The 19091-nt window shown below is 53.8% G+C and overlaps 1 protein-coding gene across 3 annotated transcripts in view; it reads left to right on the plus strand.

The window, feature by feature from the left end:
- The first annotated feature begins 748 nt into the window (after positions 1 to 748).
- Positions 749 to 19091, plus strand: part of PDE4A (phosphodiesterase 4A) — a 46135-nt gene continuing 27792 nt past the window's right edge. Inside the window, exon 1 of one of the 3 annotated variants that reach the window (XM_070416014.1) lies at positions 749 to 1282. In XM_070416014.1, coding sequence (XP_070272115.1) covers positions 969 to 1282 — 314 coding nt within the window. In that variant the 5' untranslated portion in view covers positions 749 to 968. Of the gene's footprint in view, positions 1283 to 8638; positions 9017 to 10261; positions 10439 to 19091 lie in introns of those variants that run through there. The other 2 variants (XM_070416015.1, XM_070416016.1) reach the window with 2 other exon arrangements.

The raw sequence follows: 19091 nt of genomic DNA on the forward strand, positions 1-19091 counted from the left end.
TACACACCCAGAGGCGTGGGAGCACATGCAGAAGCCCAGGCCACCAGGACGGACCGCGCACTTTCCAGCAGGCAGCACATGTGTGCGCACAGCCTTCACCCACAGACACGCAGATACACACACAGAGAAATCCAGAGAAACAGGCAGCCCGCGGCAGCCAACCACGTGCGCACACACACTTCCAAGACACCCAAAACACAGACAACCCTCGGAAGGGGCCGCATGCCTGCACATCCCGCCCCGGGCACACGCCATCCCCATCCTCCGACCCACCGACAGGAGATCCCCCGCACACCGCCGCTGCCCGCCGCAGGGACCGCGTCTGTGGCACCGGGGCCACTTCCCACTCGTTTGGGCCCCCGGCCAGGGGTAGCGGCGAGGACTCGCGAGCACCGGGCTCCGCCCCGCCAAGATGGACGGACTGACTGACGCACCGGCAACCACTCCGATGTCTTCCCGATCGGATTAACCGTTTAACTCCTTCCTGCCGGTGCGCGCCGCTGCTAGGCTGGGCACTCTGGAGAGAACCGCGCTCCCGCGCCCCCTCCCAGCCCGGAGCCGGGCTCTGCGTGGGCGGGAAGGGCCCCCCCCCTCCTCGGGTGACTGCCCCCCACTGGTCGGGACCGAGGAGGAGGGGGGCGGTGCTGACAACCACGGCGGGCGGGGAGCAGGGAGCGGGGAGGGGCGGGACGGGGCGGGGAACCGGGGCTGGCGCCGAACCGGGCGCCAAGCGCGGAGAGCGCTGCCGGGCACGGAACACAGCGCCAAGCACAGGCTGGAAGCTTGGGCGCCCGGCCCGGGGGCGATCGGCCCTTAGCGCCCCCGGGTCTATCCCCGGGGCGCCATGGCCCCACCGAGGCCGGGCGCACCCTCGAGGCCCCGGGCACTTCGGCTCTCACGCAGCTGAGTAGGGTGCAGCGTGGAGAAGAGGCCGGGGCACCCTGGGGTGCAGGTGGGGGGCCGGCGACATGGAGCCCCCGGCCGTCTCCTCGGAGAGGAGCCTGTCTTTGTCGCTGCCCGGGCCCCGGGAGGGTCAGGCCACCTTGAAGCCGCCTCCCCAGCACCTGTGGCGGCAGCCGCGAACCCCTATCCGTATCCAGCAACGCGGCTACTCGGACAGCGCGGAGCGCGCAGAGCCGGAGCGGCCACCACACCGACCCATAGAGCGCGCCGACGCCGTGGACACCGGCGACCGGCCAGGCTTGCGCACGTCCCGCATGTCCTGGCCCTCGTCTTTCCACGGCACCGGCAGCAGTGGCGCGGGCGGAGGCAGCTGCAGGCGGTAAGACTACCGGCGATGGACGCGCGCGGAGCGGATAGGCGCCCAGGAATGATGCAACTCGCCCCGCTGGCCGCAGGGGGCGCTGTAATGCGGCTGGGGGTCAGTGTGACTGGCGGAGGTAGGGGTAGGAGAGTTCTACTGCGGGAGTAGCTGGGACCCGGCCCCTGGTAGTGCACTGTATCCGAGGATTACTGAAGCCCATCCTCGGGTTGACTTAGGGGGGCCATGCTGCGTGTGGCAATAACAGGGTCTGGGTTGAGGGCTGCAGCTTTAGGGGTCTGTATCCCTAATTGGTGGCAGTGCAGGACATTGGCTAGGCTGGGCACCACTTCAAGGGACTTTCTTGGAAGCACTGTACTGAAAGCTAGATTAACTGTGTTGGGGATGTCCTAGGGGCACTCTTTTAGGGGGGCACCTACTAGGACCAGTGTTTCTTCCAGGCTGAGGGGTTCTCAGGGTTCTAGGGGGTGGAGGACTATATGGAATGGGGGTATTTGTGGACTCACCCTGCAGCAGATGGAGTAAGAAATCCAGAGAGGGCCTCTTTGGGGAGCACGGTGTTGGGGGCTGTGTGCTAGATGGAGCCCCCTTCTCAGGGCAGGAGAGAGTTAGGTTCAGTAGCTGTGCAGAGGAGGGAGATGTGCCCAGGGGTGCATGGTCTCAGCACAGGGTGAAGGAACACTTGCCTCCCCTGATGACAGTGCTAGTGAGGGGGTGTGTTAGGCTGCCTCTGACTGTATGCTCTCACTGACCTGACATTGCTCCAGCTGTTGGGGTATGACCAGCTGTGGCTGCCTTGGCTGGGTAGGGCTCCTGAGGTCCTGTGATTGTAACCTGGGACTGTGTGGCCTCCCAGGACAGTGATTTTGTGACTGTGTGCTTTTGGGACGGTGACTGTGCTACTGGAATACTGTGACTGTGTGGCTGTGTGTGCCCCCCGGGTGTGGTAATTGTGTTACTGGCTGTGTGGTTGGGATGCTGTGAGTGTGTGTGCTGCTGGGACAGCGACTGTGACCATGTGCATTCCTGGGGTGCAGTGAGGGTGGCACTGCAATGTGTACACTCCCAGGACAATGTGATTGTGTCAGCAGGACTGCCTGTTCTCCCTGAGGAAGGAGATTGAGACATTGCGACGTGCTCTCCGCTGCCCGTGTGCCCCGTGTCCGGGAGTCAGGCTCTGACTTTCCGGTGTGTTCCTGAGTGCCTGATGTGCTGTCCTCTACCCAGCCGGTGTTCTGATGGTGCTTGAGGTTTGACTGTGTGCGCTCTGGTGGCATGTGTGACTGACAGCTGTGACTGTGCGGTTTGCTTGGCACCCCCCCCCCCCCCCCCGAGTACCCCTTTGTTTGGAACATCACTAAGACATTTCAGCCTCTCACTCCTGGAATTCCCAAGGGAGGTCCTTTTAGGCGATTGCCCTGCTATTCTAGCTCTGGGGACCTCTAGCAGGCACCATCGCCCCCAAGGCCACCTCCCCCCACCTCAATGTGGGACACATCCAGCCATAGAACCTTTTCCCAGGAAGCGATTGTCATAGGCTCCACACACAGCCTGCTGTTTCCCAAAGGGAACTGAGAGGAGCTGAAGGAAAACAAAACTGAATCAACAGGAAATGCCAAGACCAAGGGCAGCACGCCAGCGGTCACTGTCCTGAGAGACCAGGGAAGGGGTGGGGTGCAGTAGGAGGAACTGGACCCTAACCCCTTTTTTTAAATCTTTAAATTCTTTATTAGTTAAGGAATTACAAATGTGTCCTCATTCCCCCCCCCATTAGCCCCCACCCCCCCATGGACCCTAACCCCTTTTAAGGCCCCCCACTAGGATTCCTGCTAGACTGGTCACTGGAGTATTGACTCTCGGGGGACGGGGACCGTGGCTAAGTGCTAATAATCATCATCTTAGTGGCATCTGTCTCCTAATGGCTCGCTCTCGGGCGGGCTCCATGTGGGGGAATTTTTCACAAGTCCTCATCCCCCTGTGCCTTTTGAGGTATTCCTGTTGGACAGATGGGGAAACTGAGGCTTAGAATGGCAAAGACCCTTCTTTTTGCCCAAGCTCACACAACCAGGAAATGGCAGGGCTGAGATGCCCGTACAGGGTCTGTCTGACGGCCTGTGTGTCCTGGCACAAGGCCTTGCCCTCTCCGAGCCTCAATGTCCCCGTTTGTAAAGTGGGACTGCTGTCAGCACTGCCCTCTGGGGGTCGCTTTAAGAGGTCTGTGAGATTGGGGATGCGTGTAAAGGACTTAACATAGTGAGTGCTCAGTAGCTAGTTACTCAGGGACCTGGATTCCAGAGCAGAGGTGGGGCCTGCATAGAACCTGCTCCTCCAGGATGGGAAGAAAAAACAGGAACCTCAACCACATCCCTCAGAGGCTCAGGTTTCTGTTTCACTGTAGCCTGTGTAGCCTCCAGGGGCTGTGGCACGAGGGAGGGCATTGGTGCCAGGCAGAGGGAGGAAGGGGGAACTGAGAGGCCTCCAATGGGAACCTCGCTTTTTAGAACGTGCCTTCTGCCAGCCCAGTTCTCCAGACAGGGGGTCTTAGCAGTGCACACACAGCGGTTCCACCACTTCCCACGTTGGAGTTCATGCAGCCACCACAAAGGGGGTCCAAAGAGCCTTCCAGACTTGAGTCATAGGAACCCCCAGGGAGAGGGCCCTGCCCCCATCCGAGATGGCATCCTCACCCCACAGCCCCCTCCGGACCTGGGGATGTATGAGACTGTGCTCCTGGCGCCCTGCGGGGCTGAGTCATGGCACCGACCGCCACGATCTGTCAAGAGGCAGATGGAGCTGGAGGAAGAGAAGGACTCTGGTGGTTGGGGGCGGGGGGAGCTTGCCTTAATTGAGAGTGGAGCCAACGTATCGACTGCCCCACTTTGCGCCCTCAAACATTCCCCACCGAGGGGGTCGCTGCCTGGCCCCAGGAGGGGGTGGAGGCAGCCCGACTGGGGTCTCTCTCTGGCCGGTGGTCTCTGTGCCCATGTGGGTCCTCGCCTCCCCTTGTCTCTGGCGCTCCCAGGTCCCTGGATGTGTGCTGGGAGCACATGTCTCCGCGCGCCCCCTGCTGGACGACGGAAAAGGCACAGGCAGGCTAAGTGTGCGCTCAGAGTCCGGACCTGCCGCTCGCACTTGTCCCTGAAGAGCAAAGTCGCCGCCGCCGCCACTGCCGCGGCGCCCCGTATTATTATTTCATGCTTATTGAGCGCCTCGGAATGCGGGCGCCAAGCCGGCCGACCGCAGGCTACCGATGAGGTCTGCTCCTTCCCCGGGTGGGTGGGACCAGGCCGCCATCCCCATCCCCGACCCTGCAGCCGAGCGCGTTGGACACCGCCGCCTGGCGGATAGAGAGGAACTTGGCGGAAAAGTTGAGAACCCGGAGCTCCGTCTGGCCGCAGGCTTGTCCACATCCACGTCAGGGCCTCCTAACACCAACTTGCATTTTAACTCCCAGCATCTTTGGCTTTCCATTCCTGCCGAGGAAACAGAGACGAAGTGGCTTGTCCAAGGTCACACAGCCAGGAGGGGCGGGATTGGGGTTAAAAACCAGGTCTCCTCGGCTCCAGACCAGTGGGTGAGATTCAGATTGTGCCCCTGCCCTTTTGCTCTGTGTGACCTGGGGCCAGAGATCAGGCCTCTCTGGGCCTCCGTTCTGTCATCAGCAAACCGGCTGAATAAGATCTGCCGTGTTAAGGCTGAGATGGCTGACGTCAGGTCTGGGCGATCAAGAGCTGGTGTTTTGAGAACTGCACTTCCTTAAAATGACTTCAGCAAAGAGAAAGGGGGTGTTCTCCACATCACAAGCCCAGGCCCTGGCTGCCAGGGTGTCCCCTCTTTAACCAGTAACAGGTTGACTGCAAGCCCCTCTGAGTTGTAGAAACCAGGGCTTTGGGTCTGCAGGAGCCACAGACTGGCAGGGTGAGGACAGAGTTTGGGGGAGGAGGGGAGCATCTGGACCCACTGTTTTCACTCTCGAGTAAAAAGTTCAAATCCAGCCTTTGCCCTTGACTTGTGACCTTGGGAAAGGACTTAACCATCTGAACCCCAGTTTCCTCATCTGTAACAGGGCTATTGATTGAGGATCTTCAGGCTGTGACATAAGATATAAGAGACAGATGCAGGCTGTGGCTCCAGTTCTCAGACTAGTGGGTGAGGAAGACATAGCAAATAAAGGAATAATGATAATTCCAGATGGTGACACATGGGACATGAAGAAAAGAGGGACCCTGGGGACAGGGAAGGCCTTTCTGCGGAGATGACATTTGAACAGAGACCTAAATGAAGTGAGAGGGGGGATGGTATGTGGCTGCCTGAAGGATGAGGGTGATAAGCAGAGGGAACAGCCAGTACAAAGTTCCTGAGGTAGGAATGTGTCTGATATGTTGGAAGAAAAGTAGTGAGCAAGGGGTGAGTGAAGGGAAATGAGGCAGGGAGGAGATGGGGCAGCTTGTGTCAGGGCCTTGCAAGCTCGGCCAAGGTTAGCTTCAGGCCTCAGTTTACCTCTGACTTCCTAGGAAGGGACAAAGTTCACTGGGCTGGAAGGGAACTGACCTGTGAAGGACCTAGTGGCTAAAATTCCAGTTCTTAGAGCCAGAAAACTGAATTTATAACCCAGGTCTGTCCCTTCCGAGCTGGGTGACCCTGGCCAAGTCAGTTCCCCTCTCTGGGCCTTGGTTTTCCCATCTGTGAAATGGGCCTGTAAGGGATCTATTCCCAAAGTCTGATGTGCGGGATCAGCAAAACAATTCAGGGAAGTCTAAGGGCAGGTAAACGTGAATGTCTTTCCTAGTTCTGTTTGTACTTGGACCAAGAGGTACTGGTGGCCAGTGATGGGTCTTCATGAGTTTAGAGCAGGAGTTCTCAGCTAGAAGCAATCTGTCCCCCCAGGGGACATGTGCCAATGGCTGGAGACATTTTAGTTGTCATGACTGAGAGGGTGCTTTTGTCATCTAGTAGGTAGAGGCCAGGGATTCTGCTTCTACTACAAGCACACAGGACTCCCCCCCCAGGACAAAAGATTAACAGGCACCAAATGTCAGTAGTGCCCAGGTTGGGAAACCGTGCATTCCCAATGAGATGATATCACCTCCATGGGTGTAAAATTTGGTTCTTGGGGTGGATGTGTAAAAAAATGTATATACAGCTCTGGCCAGCGTGGCTCAGTAGTTAGAGCATCGGCCTGCACACTGGAGGGTAGAGGGTTCGATTCCTGGTCAAGAGCAGTACCTGGGTTGGAGGTTCCATCCCCAACCTCCAGTCGGGCATGTGTGAGAGACAACCAATCATTGCTTCTCTCTCACATTGATGTTTCTCTCTCCTCTCTCTCTCTCTCTCTCTCTCTCTCTCCTCTTTTCACCTCCCCCCTTTCCACTCTTACTAAAAAAAAAATGTACAAAGCCCCCATATTCACACAGTACATAAACAAATATACAGTATATCTGTGGTATTAGCATTTTTTGGAGGAGGTGAAGGGAGGATGTCTGAAAAGGCTACTCCTTAGGGACGCAATAATAAAATACAGGGTGACAAACACTGGTCTGAGCCTGGATCAGCCACTCACTGACTGACTTGGAGCAGGTTGTGTCTCCCCAAGATTCAGTTTTCCCATCTGTAAAGTAGGGACAGCACTAGCATCACTTTGCAGGTGTTTTGTGAGGATTAAATTAGATCATGGCTACAGGCGCTGAATCCCAGAAAGCATTCTGAAGGTTTGTTGCTATGATCGGCATCATTGTCATCATCATCACTGGCTAGTACAGCGGCTGGCACCTTATAAGCTCTTCATAAATGTTTTGTCAAATAATAATAATAATTGTAACTAGCATTTAGTGAGTGCTTACTACGTCTAGAACCTTTTACTTGTCCATCCATGAGATGTGTAGTATTATACCCATTTTACATATGGGAAAACTGAGGCTTAGTGAAATGAAGTGACTGTCCCAAGGTCAAATGACTAAGTGCCAGAGGCCAGACTTAAGCCTGGGCCATCTGACTCTAGACCCCTTTCAACAGGTAGAAAGGTATTTACAGAAGTGGTAGCCTAAGATAGAGATTTGCCCACTTATTTAAAACAAGCTTTCCCAACCCCTAAAAAGCCACAAACATGTCGGAGTAAGCTCCAGAATCATAACCAGTTGCCTGACTTTGTTCCAGGGTGTTCACCTCTCTGACTCTCAGTTCCCTCATCCGTGGAAGAGGGTAATGAGCCCCCCAGAGCCAAGTGGTTGGGCATGCAGAGCCACCTGGGGTGGTGGTGGGAGAAAGTCCCTACTGTGCCTGCGAGGGAGTCAGCACTGAGGGGAGGCTGGGTTCTTGGGGCCACCTAATGAGCTGTGGGGGCCCCAATTCTAAGGGGTGCCTCAGAAATTCTAAGGAGTGTCTTGGGGCTGTGAGCACACTCAGATCTCCTAGGGATGTCATAAAATAAGGGAGGTATTCTGGTGGGTTACCAAGGATATGGTGCATCTTGATTCTGGGAGTAGCCTAGGGTTGTAGAACTGTCTTAGAAGTTGTCGAGGAATCTAGTTGTATCCCTGGGTTTTGGGGGCACCCCAGGATTTTTGTGGCATCTCCATGTTATAGGATCACTCCCTGAGTCTAAAGGTACTCCTGAGATTATGGGGGGGGGGGTGTCTCTGAATTTGTAGGAGCATCTCAGGAATGCTGTGGAGCCACTCAGGGGTTGGGGGGCCACTGAGGGACTGTGAGGGACCCTAGGCTTTGAAGCCCCTCATACCCATGTCTGTGGGAATGGTTAGTGACTAGAGGATTCCAGTGGTACTCTGGGGGTCTCTGCATGATTCAAAGATGGTGGGAGTGTTCTAAGGGGTGTGGGGACATCTGGGGAACTGTAGCAGTGGTCCTGGGATCTAGGTGAAGGGGTTTCTCAGGGGTTCTCAAAGCACCACTGTCATTTGTAGGTGCATCCTGGGATTCTTGGGGTGCCCCTGAGGTTTGTGAGGATGTCTCACTAACAATGAGGACACTACTAGGGGGCATCTGGGTAGCTTTGGAAGTGTCCCCAGGGGTCTGTGGGGGCCCTCTCCGAACCCAGAGATTTGGGGGTATCCTTGGGTTGTGTGGGGGCATCTCGGGGAGATTGGGGGCACTCTCCGGAACTGTGGAGGTGGCTGAGGAACGTTGGGGACGCCCCTGAAGTCTGTGGGGTCTCGCAATACCGCAGGAAGTTGTGAGAGCACCCCAGAGATTTTGGGGGCGTGCCAGGTGTTTGTAGAGATGTTTCCGGCGATTGTGAGGACAACTGAGGGACTGCGGGGGCGGGGGCCCTGAGGTCTGTGGGGTGTCCCCGCTGCAGCCCTGCGGGCGTCCCCGTCCCGCCCCGCCCCAGGGGCGGCCCCAGCGGGAAGCCGGAAGGGCCAAGGCGGCCAGGCGGGGTGGGCCCCAGGGCTGGGCGGCCGGCCTGCTTGGGCCACCGGGGCGGGCGGGCGGCGCTGCTCCCCAGCGCCCACCGAGGCCGGGCCGCCCCGCGTCCCCTGCGGCCATGGCGCGGCCGCGCCGCCTGGGCTGCATCCCGGAGCTGCAGCTGGCAGCCTTCCCGGCGGCGGCGGCCGAGGACGAGGCGTTCCTGCCGGAGTCCCTGGCCCGGCGCGCGCCCCGCTGGCCACGTTCGCCGCCCTCCTCGCCCGTCTTCTTCGCCTGCCCGTCCCCAACTTTCCGCAGGCGCCTCCGGCTTCTCCGAAGCTTCCAGGATCTCGGCCGCCAGGCGTGGGCTGGGTAAGTGCGCCCAGGTGGGTTCGAGCCTCCATGTCGGGGTCTGGAGTCCGCAGCTGCCTCTGCCCAGCCTCATCTTTCCTCTTCCGTCACAAGGCAGCGATAAACATCATCCCTGCCCGCGGGGTTGCCGTGGAGACATCTGATAGGGCATGCAGTAGGCGCTCAATAAACGCTACGTTCTTCCCACTTCCTGCGCAGACCTGAGTCTGCGGTCAGGCTTTGGGGGAACCAACCTGCCACGCAGGCTGATCTTTGGACGCTTGTTCCCTTGTGTTGGCCTCAGTCTACCGGCCTGTGAAATGGGCCAGCGATGCACTCGCGGTTGCTTTGCCGTCAGGCTCGCTGGTCAATGCGTGCACCCGGCGCGGAGGGCAAATTGAAGTTCCCTTCCCGGCTCTACCTGGGGGGCTGTGGGGCTGGCAAGCTGGCGGCCCATCCGAGCTGGCTTCCCAGCGTCCCTTTATCCTGGCAGCCCGACGGCGGGCACTGGCTGGAGCTGGGGGTCCTCCTTTATCCTGACTCGCCTTGGGCACTCGTTTAGAACCAGAGTCCGAGACATAGGCTGGGAGAGGGCATTGCGGGGACAGGACGGGGACCCGGCGGGAGAGATGGGGGCAGGGAGAGACGAGGAGGAGGGCCGGGGCCGTTGGGAGCCCCTTGTGGGGCCGGGGAGGGCGTAGGGGCAGGGAATCAGTTCCTCTCTCTGGTTTCCCTCAGTGTCTCTGTCTCCCCTTCTCTCTGTCTCTCCTGTCTCTGTTCCGACCCCCAGCTCCACCCCCAGCATCCGTCGTCCCTCCCCCTGGTTTTGGTCACCAGACCCCGCACTCCGCCGGCGCGGGAGGGCGTCTTGTCCCTCCAGGAGCGCCGGGCGCTCTGAGACTTCCCGCGGGCACAGCTCGACGTCAGGATGGGGAGGGGGTGAAGGCGGGGCCAGGGGCAGGGGCGGGGTGGGGGGCGGTGGGCCCGGAGCCTGGGAAACCAGAGCTCGGGGCAACCCGCCCCGCCCCCCCGCCCGGGCCCGGGGGAAAGGAGGCAGGCGGGAAGGGTGCGCAGAGCTGTGCCGGGCTCACAGGAGGAGGCAGGCGCCGAGCCCAGCCCCGGGCGCTGCGGACTGGAGGACACCCGAACGCCCATGGCCTGGGAAGTCACCCGGAGGGCGGGTGTGAAGGCGGTGCCAGCGCCGCCGCGGGCGGCCCGGGACATCTCGGGCCCGGAGAGCGGCGTCCGCTACCCCGCGGTGCGTGCGGCCGTCTCCATGCGCGCCCGGAGGGCGCTCGGCAGCCCCGCGCTCCAGAGCAGCCCGCCGCCCGGCAGGCCCCGGCGCCCTGCCCTCGCACTGCCCTTCGCGGGCCCTGAGTCCCTGGTCCACTTCTCCTTCAGTGACGAGGACACCTGTTGGCACTCTCCGGGCAGATCCGTCAGGTGGGTGGCCCGCGGCCAGTCCCCTCCTTTCCCACCAGAGGGCTCTGGATGCGTTGGTGGGGGTGCCCGGGCTGCCGTCCGGAGTCTCCAAAGTGGTTTGCAGAGTCTGCCGCAGCTCCCGCCCCTTTCCCTGTTTCTAAACGTCTGGGTGCCTCCGAGGGCTGCCTGCAGGTGGTGGCTCTGAACATAGGCGCTGGGTCCTGCCCCCTTTCTGCCCACTCCAGATGGGATCCCTTCACCCTCTTTGTGCCCCTAAACCTGGACCTTTGGCACTCACCCTGGCAGCCAGTATGCGTGTCCAGCGTCACCTGGGCTCCACTCCCAGGCCGCGGGCCTCCAGCCAGGTCCCTCAGGCCTTACCCTTCCTCCCTACTTGCTGGGGCTGCCAGGCTGAAAGCCAGGCGGGTGGGTGTGGGAGGAGCTGCCTGCGGGAACTCCTGGAGGGCAATGAGAAGCTACTGGACAGGGGCGGAGGAGCAGCTTGTAAATTCTCAGAATTCTTGGGGTACTCCAGCAATGTTCTTGCTCCCCTCCAGCACCCCCTTCAGATACCTGGACACACGCATGCTCCCCAACAAGGCACATACACGGCCATACATGACATAAACAGCACACCCACACACAGGGCAATCGGGGTTGACCCATGGCCACCGTGACACACAGACCACAGAAACCCTGGCCTTTTAAACCTTGTATAGACTACACTGCTTGCAGGAACACACTCTCACTGCAACACATACCCAGGCCTGACTCCCACCTGCACACCTCATACCCCTCAGGAGTCAGGCACAGTCTCGGCACATATGCACCGCACACAGGTACACCCTCCCAAACCCACAGGACTCGGAGACACACAGACCCACACAAGCGCTGTGAACACCCAGACCCCACTCACACACACAGATGTGTAAATCCACACGGACAACCTACATGCACACGGATGCCCCTGAGCACCCCCTCTGACTCACACATGCACAGACCCTCCTCCTACTCTTAACCCCACTAACAACTGTGTCACTGGCACCACGCGCCTGCCTGGCAGATACACACCAGCACCCGCCCTTAACCTCCATGTGACCTTCACAAAGCAAATGCCAGGTCCTTCCATAAAGGCTGCCTGGCACCTCCGACAAGGGTGTCAGTTGGCGTGAGGCAGAGCCTGGGGAGCTGCCAGGCTGCGTCGGGGGGAGACAGACACCCAGTGATTTAGCGTGCTTTGTAGCTTTGAGCCTGGCTCCCTGGGTTCGAATCCTTGCTCTATCACTAGTCACATTATTCATCCTCTGTGTCTCAGTTTCTCTCTCTCTCTCCGGAAAATGGGGATGCGTCCGTGTCCAGGCAAAGCACAATGCTGGAGCACATGGCATTCCAGAGCAGCTGGCTACTGTCATTGTTGTTATGGTTTTTACCAACTGGGATATGTCCCCTCTCATTGCCACAGCCCTACCCTCACCCCAGCTTGTTTGCTTCCCATTGGCTCCTGCAGCAGGACTTTCTGATCTGCCCCTGGACTGCACAGTCCTCCAGAGGCCCAATTTGATGTTCAAAAGCCCAGGGGGACAGGACTAGAGGCCTCAGAGGGGTGGAAGCAGGTAGCACCTTCACCTGAGAATGCCACCAAGCGGTCAGCCTATCCCAAGGGGGAGCCTTGGGCAGGTCGTTTCCCTTCTGATGGAGTGTCTGGGCACGTGGCTGTGATGTCAGGGCCTGTTGGCTGTCCTTGACAACACTAGTCTGTGGCTCTGGGCCCCATTGGGACATCTCCAGTGCAGCCTCTAGCCTGATTTTGGGTCACCCTGATCAGTAGCAGGCCAGGGAGGGGTGACTCCCCACAGCCTGGGGGTCCAATTCTGGGGAGTAGCTGAGACCCCCTTATTCGCAGGCTGCAGTTCAACAGGCCTAATCCTATATGCCCTTCTGCAGCCTCAGGGACATCGCTCCTGGAAGCACAAACAGTGGGGCCCCAGGGAGCATCTTCCCATCCCTGCCTCTGGGCTCCTGCTTGCAGTGAGTCGAGTCCCCTGGGGCTGCAGTATCTACCCGAGATGCTAGTTGGTTGCCCTCTGGGGCTTGGGTCTCACCTTCCCTAAACAGCACTTCAGTTCCTGGGGCAGGGGAGGGGTCCTCTCTACATAGGTATGCTCCACCCCCTTCACAGTGGCACTCAGCAGAGTCAAAAAATCCAGGCTGGGCCTTGGGAGACAGGACATGATTCTCAGGTAATGAGGCTACCAATCCCTCGCCACCCCTCTGTGCCTGTCTTTTCATTGAACCAAGATGTAAACAGAATCCGAATCACGGAGTTGGTAGGAGACATACTGGGTTCATATACATAAAGCACTCAGTGCCACAGCAAGTACTCAGTGTCTTGTTATTATTACTATACACCTAAAAGGATTTAACCTGGGACACAGTACACAGCAGGTGCTCAATAAGTGGGCATTATCATCAGAGGCTCAAGCTCATGATTAGGTATTCCATCTTAAGAATGTGTTTTTTTTTAAAAAGATGAACACATATTAAATTAACCCTTTTTATATACATCTTCATGAAGTTCTTTTGCAAATTGTTTTTTTAAAAACATATTTTATTGATTTTTTTTACAGAGAGGAAGGAAGAGGGATAGAGAGTTAGAAACATTGATGAGAGAGAAACATTGATCGGCTGCCTCCTGCACACCCCCCCACTGGGGATGTGCCCAAAACCAAGGTACATGCCCTTGACCAGAATCGAACCTGGGACCCTTGAGTCCGCAGGCTAATGCTCTATCCACTGAGCCAAACCGGTTACGGCTCGCAAATTGTTTTTTATTTATTTACTAGAGGCTACTGATCAGGGTGCCCCGAATTCGTGTACGGGTGGGATCCCTTGGCCTGGCCTGTGATTGAGGCCTATGGGGGAGGGGCCAGCAGGTGGGGGGTAGCCCAGGAGAGACCATGGGGGTTTGGCTGTGGGAGCACACTGACCACCAGGGGGCAGCTCCTGCATTGAGCATCTGCCCCCTGTTGGTCAGTGAGCATCATAGCACTGGTCGACCGGTCATTCAGGTCGTTTGGCAGTAATGGTTGCTTAGGCTTTTATATAGAGAGATTTATTTTATTTTATTTTTTTAAAATATATTTTATTGATTTTTTATAGAGAGGAAGGGAGAGAGATAGAGAGTTAGAAACATTGATGAGAGAGAAACATCGATCAGCCGCCTCCTGCACATCTCCTACTGGGGATGTGCCCACAACCCAGGTACATGCCCTTGACCGGAATCGAACCTGGGACCTTTGAGTCCGCAGGCCGACGCTCTATCCACTGAGCTAAACCGGTTTCGGCAAGAGATTTATATTAACATTTTTTAATGTTGACATTATTGTGGGTGTCTCCCTTTTTCCCCTCTTTGCCCACCTCCACCACCCCCTTTAGCCTTCACCAAACTATTGTCCATGTCCATGGGCTATGTCTATACGTTCTTTAGCTAATCCCTTCACCTTCTTTATCCAGCCACCCCACACTCCTTCCCTCGGGCACCAGCCAGTCTGTTCCATGTATCCATGCTTCTGGTTCCATTTTGTTTGTCAGTTATTTTTGTTCATTAGATTCCACATATTAGTGAGATCATATGGTATTTGTCTTTCTCTGGCTGGTTTATTTGCTTAGCAAAATACTCTCCAGGCCCATCCATGCTGTCACAAAGGGTAAGATATCCTTCTTTTTTATAGCTGTATAGTATTCCATTGTGTAAATGTTCCACAGCTTTTTTATCCACTTATCTGCTGATGGGCACCTGGGCTATTTCCAGGTCTTGGCCATTGTAAATAATGCTGCTATAAACATAGGGGTGTACATATTCTTTCAGATTGGTGTTTTGGGACTGAAAAGTTTTAAATTGTGATAAAATATAAATAACTAAATTTCACATTTTAACCATTTAAAAAATATATGTTTTTATTGATTTTTAGAGAGGAAGGGATAACGATAGAGAGATCAAAACATTGATGAGAGAGGAACATCATCGATCAGCTACCTCCTGCACAACCCCTACTGGGGATCGGGCCCGCAATCCAGGTGGGGGATTGATCCAGTGACTTCGATTCCTGGGTCAACACTCAACCGCTGAGCCGCACCGTCTGGGCCCGTTTTAACCATTTTTGAGTGTACAATTCAGAATCATTAAGTACACTCACATTGTTATGCAGCCATCACCACTGTCCATCCCCAGAACTTTTTCATCCCAAACTGAAACTCTGTCCCCACTAAACAGTAAGTCCCCTTTTCCCTCCTCCAGGCCCTAGCACTCACTATTCTAACTGCTGTCTCTATAAATCTGACCTCATATGAGTAGAATTGCACAATTACGCAACAAATTGCATCATTTGCTGAAAAGACTGTCCTTTCCCATTGACTCGTCTTGGCACACTTGTCAAAAACCATTTGACCATATATGTGACGGGTTTATTTCTGGGCTCTCTAAGCAATTCTATCAGTCTATTTGTCTTTTGTATTTGGCTTATTTCATTTAGCATAATGTTTTCAAGGTTCATCCATCATACACACACACACACACTGAGTGGCCAGATTATTATGACCACCCCATCAGTAGTACTTCCTTGGGCCACCTTTTGCCTTCAATACTGCGGCGATTCTTCTTGACTCCACGAGATGTTGAAAGGTGATGCGAGGAATCTGACACCATGCCTGAGCAATAGCACTGTCCAATTCTGTGAGATTTGATGGTTGTGGAACCAGCTGCCTGATGGCTCTTTTAACTTCGTCCCACAAATGCTCAATCGGATTGAGATCTGGTGATTGTGGGGGCCACCTAAGCAAGGTAAAGTCTCCCTCATGTTCTTGAAACCACTCCGGCACAATACAAGCACCGTGGCATGGCGCATTGTCTTGTTGGAAAAAGCCATCTCCATTGGGATACGCCATCAACATGATAGGATGAACTTGATCAGCGACGATACTTAAGTATGTTGTGCTATTCAGATGTTGTTCCACACGAATTAAAGGGCCCAAATCATGCCAGGAAGACATGCCCCAAACCATAACACTGCCCCACCAGCTTGAAGGGTTGTACTCATGCATGTGAGGTGCATGCTTTCATTCTGTTTCCGCCAAATTCTCACTCTGCCATCAGCATGATGCAACTGGAAACGTGATTCATCGGACCACATGACTTTTTTCCAATGCTCAACTGTCCAATCCTTGTGTTCCTGTGCGAATTGGAGACGTCTTATCTTGGTAACTGCAGACAGCAAAGGTGTTCGAACAGGCCTTCGGCTTCCACATCCCATATGATGCAGTGTATGGCTAATTTGCCTACAAACGTCAGGTGGTCATAATAATCTGGCCACTCATAATAATATATATCCCACGTTCAAAGGCTGTTAAATCGCATTGTTTACCCACACCTTCAGAAAAAATCACTTCTACTGTCGTGGTAAACAACCTGCTTCCCTATTTAAAAAAATTTTTTTTAAATATATATATTTTATTGATTTTTTAGAGAGAGGAAGGGAGAGGGGTAGAGAGTTAGAAACATCGATCAGCTGCCTCCTGCACACCCCCGACCGGGGATGTGCCCGCAACCAAGGCACATGGCCCTGACTGGAATCGAACCTAGGACCCTTCAGTCCGCAGGCTGACGCTCTATCCACTGAGCCAAACCAGTTAGGGCCTGCTTCCCTATTTATAATGGTCTGGCCCTCTAGCAACTTCAGTGCGAAATTATAGCTAATTTGCCTACAAACGTCAGGTGGTCATAATTGGCCACTCAGTGTATATATAAAACTTTATCCATTCACCCATGGATGGACATGAGTTGTTTCCATTTTTTTAGCTTTTGTGAACAATGCTGCTATGAACATCGGTGTACAAGAAACTGTTTGAGTCTTCACTTTCAATTCTTTGGGGTGTATATACTTAGAAGTAGAATTGCTGGATTACATGGTAATCCTATACTTATATTTTTGAGGAGCTGCCAAACCATTTTCCACAGTGGCTGTACCATTTTACATTCCCAGCAGCAATGCACAAGGACTCCAGTCTCTCCTTGTCATCACCAACACTTAATATTTTGCTTTTCTTAATAGCCATCCTAGTGGGTGTGCAGTTGTATCTCACTGTGGTTGACTTGCATTTCCCTAATGACTAACGGTGTTGAGTGTCTTCTCATGTGCTTATTTGTCCATCTGTAGATCTTCTTTGGAGAATTGTTCACTTAAGTCCTTTACCCACTTTTTAATGGCTTGTTTTTTGTTGTTGTTGAGTTTTAGTTCTTTTATATTCTATGTATTAACCTCTGATTAGATATGTGATTTGCAAAAATTTTCTCCCATTCTGTGGATTGCCTGTTCACACTCTGAGTAGTGTTCTTTGAGGCACAAAAGCTTTTAATTTTGATAAAGTTCAATTTATTTTTATTTTGTTGCCTTTGCTTTTGGTGTCATATCCAAGAAATCACTGCCAACTCCAATGTCATGAAGCTTCTAAGAGTTTTAGAATTTTAAATCTTATGTTTAGGCCTTTGATACATTTCGAGTTAATTTTTTGTTGTTGTTGTTTTTTTTTTTTGTTTTGTTTTTTTTTAAATTAAATCTTTATTGTTCTGATTACATTTGTTCCTCTTTTTTTCCCATAACTCCCCTTCTCCCAGTTCCCGCCCCACCCTCCGCCGTCACTCCCCACCCACTGTCCTCATCCATAGGTGCACGATTTTTGTCCATTCTCTTCCCGCATCTCCCATTCCCCTTCCCCCCCCCCCCCAAGAATAGTCAGTCCATTCCCCTTCTATGTCCCTGATTCATTGTAATCACCAGTTCTTTCTGTACATCAGATTATTTATTCACTTGATTCTTAGATTCACTTGTTGATAGATGCATGTTTGTTGTTCACAATTTGTATCTTTACCTTTTTCTTCTTCCTCTTCTTAAAGGAAACCTTTCAGCATTTCGTATAATACTGGTTTAGTGGTGATGAAGTCCTTTAGCTTTTCCTTATCTGTGAAGCTCTTTATCTGACCTTCAATTCTGAATGATAGCTTTGCTGGATAATGTAATCTTGGTTGTAGGTTCTTGGTATTCAGCACTTTGAATATTTCTTGCCATTCCCTTCTGGCCTGCAAAGTTTCTGTTGAGAAATCAGCTGACAGTCGTATGGGTATTCCCTTGTAGGTAATTGAGTCTCTTTCTCTTGCTGCTTTTAAGATTCTCTCTTTGTCTTTTGCTCTTGGCATTTTAATGATGATGTGTCTTGGTGTGGTCCTCTTTGGATTCCTTTTGTTTGGGGTTCTCTTCGCTTCTTGGACCTGTAAGTCCATTTCTTTCACCAGGTGGGGGAAGTTTTCTGCCATTATTTCTTCAAATAGGTTTTCAATATCTTGCTGTCTCTCATCTTCTGGCACCCCTATTATTCTGATATTAGTGCGCTTGAAGCTGTCCCAGAGGCTCCTTACACTATCTTCACACTTTCGGATTCTTTTTTCATTTTGCTTTTCCAGTTGGGTGTTTTTTGTCGAATCTTTGGTTTGATTCTTGTGCTCCTCTGGTCTGCTATTTGGTATAATATTCTTTATTTCAGTCCGTGTATGCTTACTTTCTAATTTCTTTATCGTAGCATCGAGGGTCTCATTAGTTTTCGTGAGGCTCTGCTCAAGTTTATAGCAAGCCCTCAAAATTGCGATTCTTAGCTCCATATCCTCCATTTCTGTCATGTTTTTTTGTCTCCGCATCTTTTATGCTTTCTTGGTGCACCCCCTTGTGGTCTTTGTGCGCAGTCTTGTTCTAGCCAAGCCTTAATTGTTGTAGTTAACACTAGAGGGATTTGACCACCAGGCCGACTGGCTGTAGGAATCAGCTGTGTGGAAAACGTCTGTCTTCTGGGGAGGCGCTAATCCAGCCTTTGCCTGAGGCGATCGGCAAATGGCTGTGCGCAGGCTTTGGGCGGGGCGGGATCAACAGGGCGGGCGGAGGGAGCAGTTATGGCCACGCTCAGTCCCGTTCCCAGAGGCTCTGCTTCTCAGAACCCCGGCAGCCGCTGCAAACCTCGGAGAGAAAGCTGCCCTCAGGTTCCAACTGATGCCGGATAATCCCGCTTCTCCCGTTTGAGTCTGGGTCCCTAGAGACTCGCCCGGATCTGGAGCCCAGAGTCTGAGACTCACTCCCGACCGAAAACGACAACCGCGCCCTCAGCCACCAGCCCGCTTTCGCGTGCACCTCGGTACCTTTGTATTTTCCACACTGCGCCTCCTCTGAGCCTCGGTTTGCTGTTCTCTTTCCTTCTAGTTGTAGAGTCTCTCTTCAGCCAGCCTTCCTGTGGTTCTGGGTGATGTCCGTTCCGTCTTTTAGTTGTATTTTTGAAATGGTTGTTTGCGGCAGCGGTCTCCGGTGTTTACCTACGCCGCCATCTTGGTCTCTCTCTCGAGTTAATTTTTGTATATGGTGTGAGGTAAGGATCCAACTTCATCCTTTTGTATGGGATAACTAGTTTCCACAGCATTGTTTGTTAAAAAGACAGTCCTTTTCCCAATGAATGATCTTGGCATGTTTGCCAAAAATAATTTGACCATACATGTGAGGGTTTATTTCTGGGCTCTCTAATCCATTCCATTGGTCTATATGTCTGTCTATGCAGTACCACACTGTTTTGATTACTGTAGCTT

The sequence above is a fragment of the Myotis yumanensis genome, unplaced genomic scaffold, assembly GCF_028538775.1.
Source record: "Myotis yumanensis isolate MYYU_CA2020_CCGP unplaced genomic scaffold, mMyoYum1.0.hap1 SCAF_5, whole genome shotgun sequence".
Taxonomy (NCBI): domain Eukaryota; kingdom Metazoa; phylum Chordata; class Mammalia; order Chiroptera; family Vespertilionidae; genus Myotis; species Myotis yumanensis.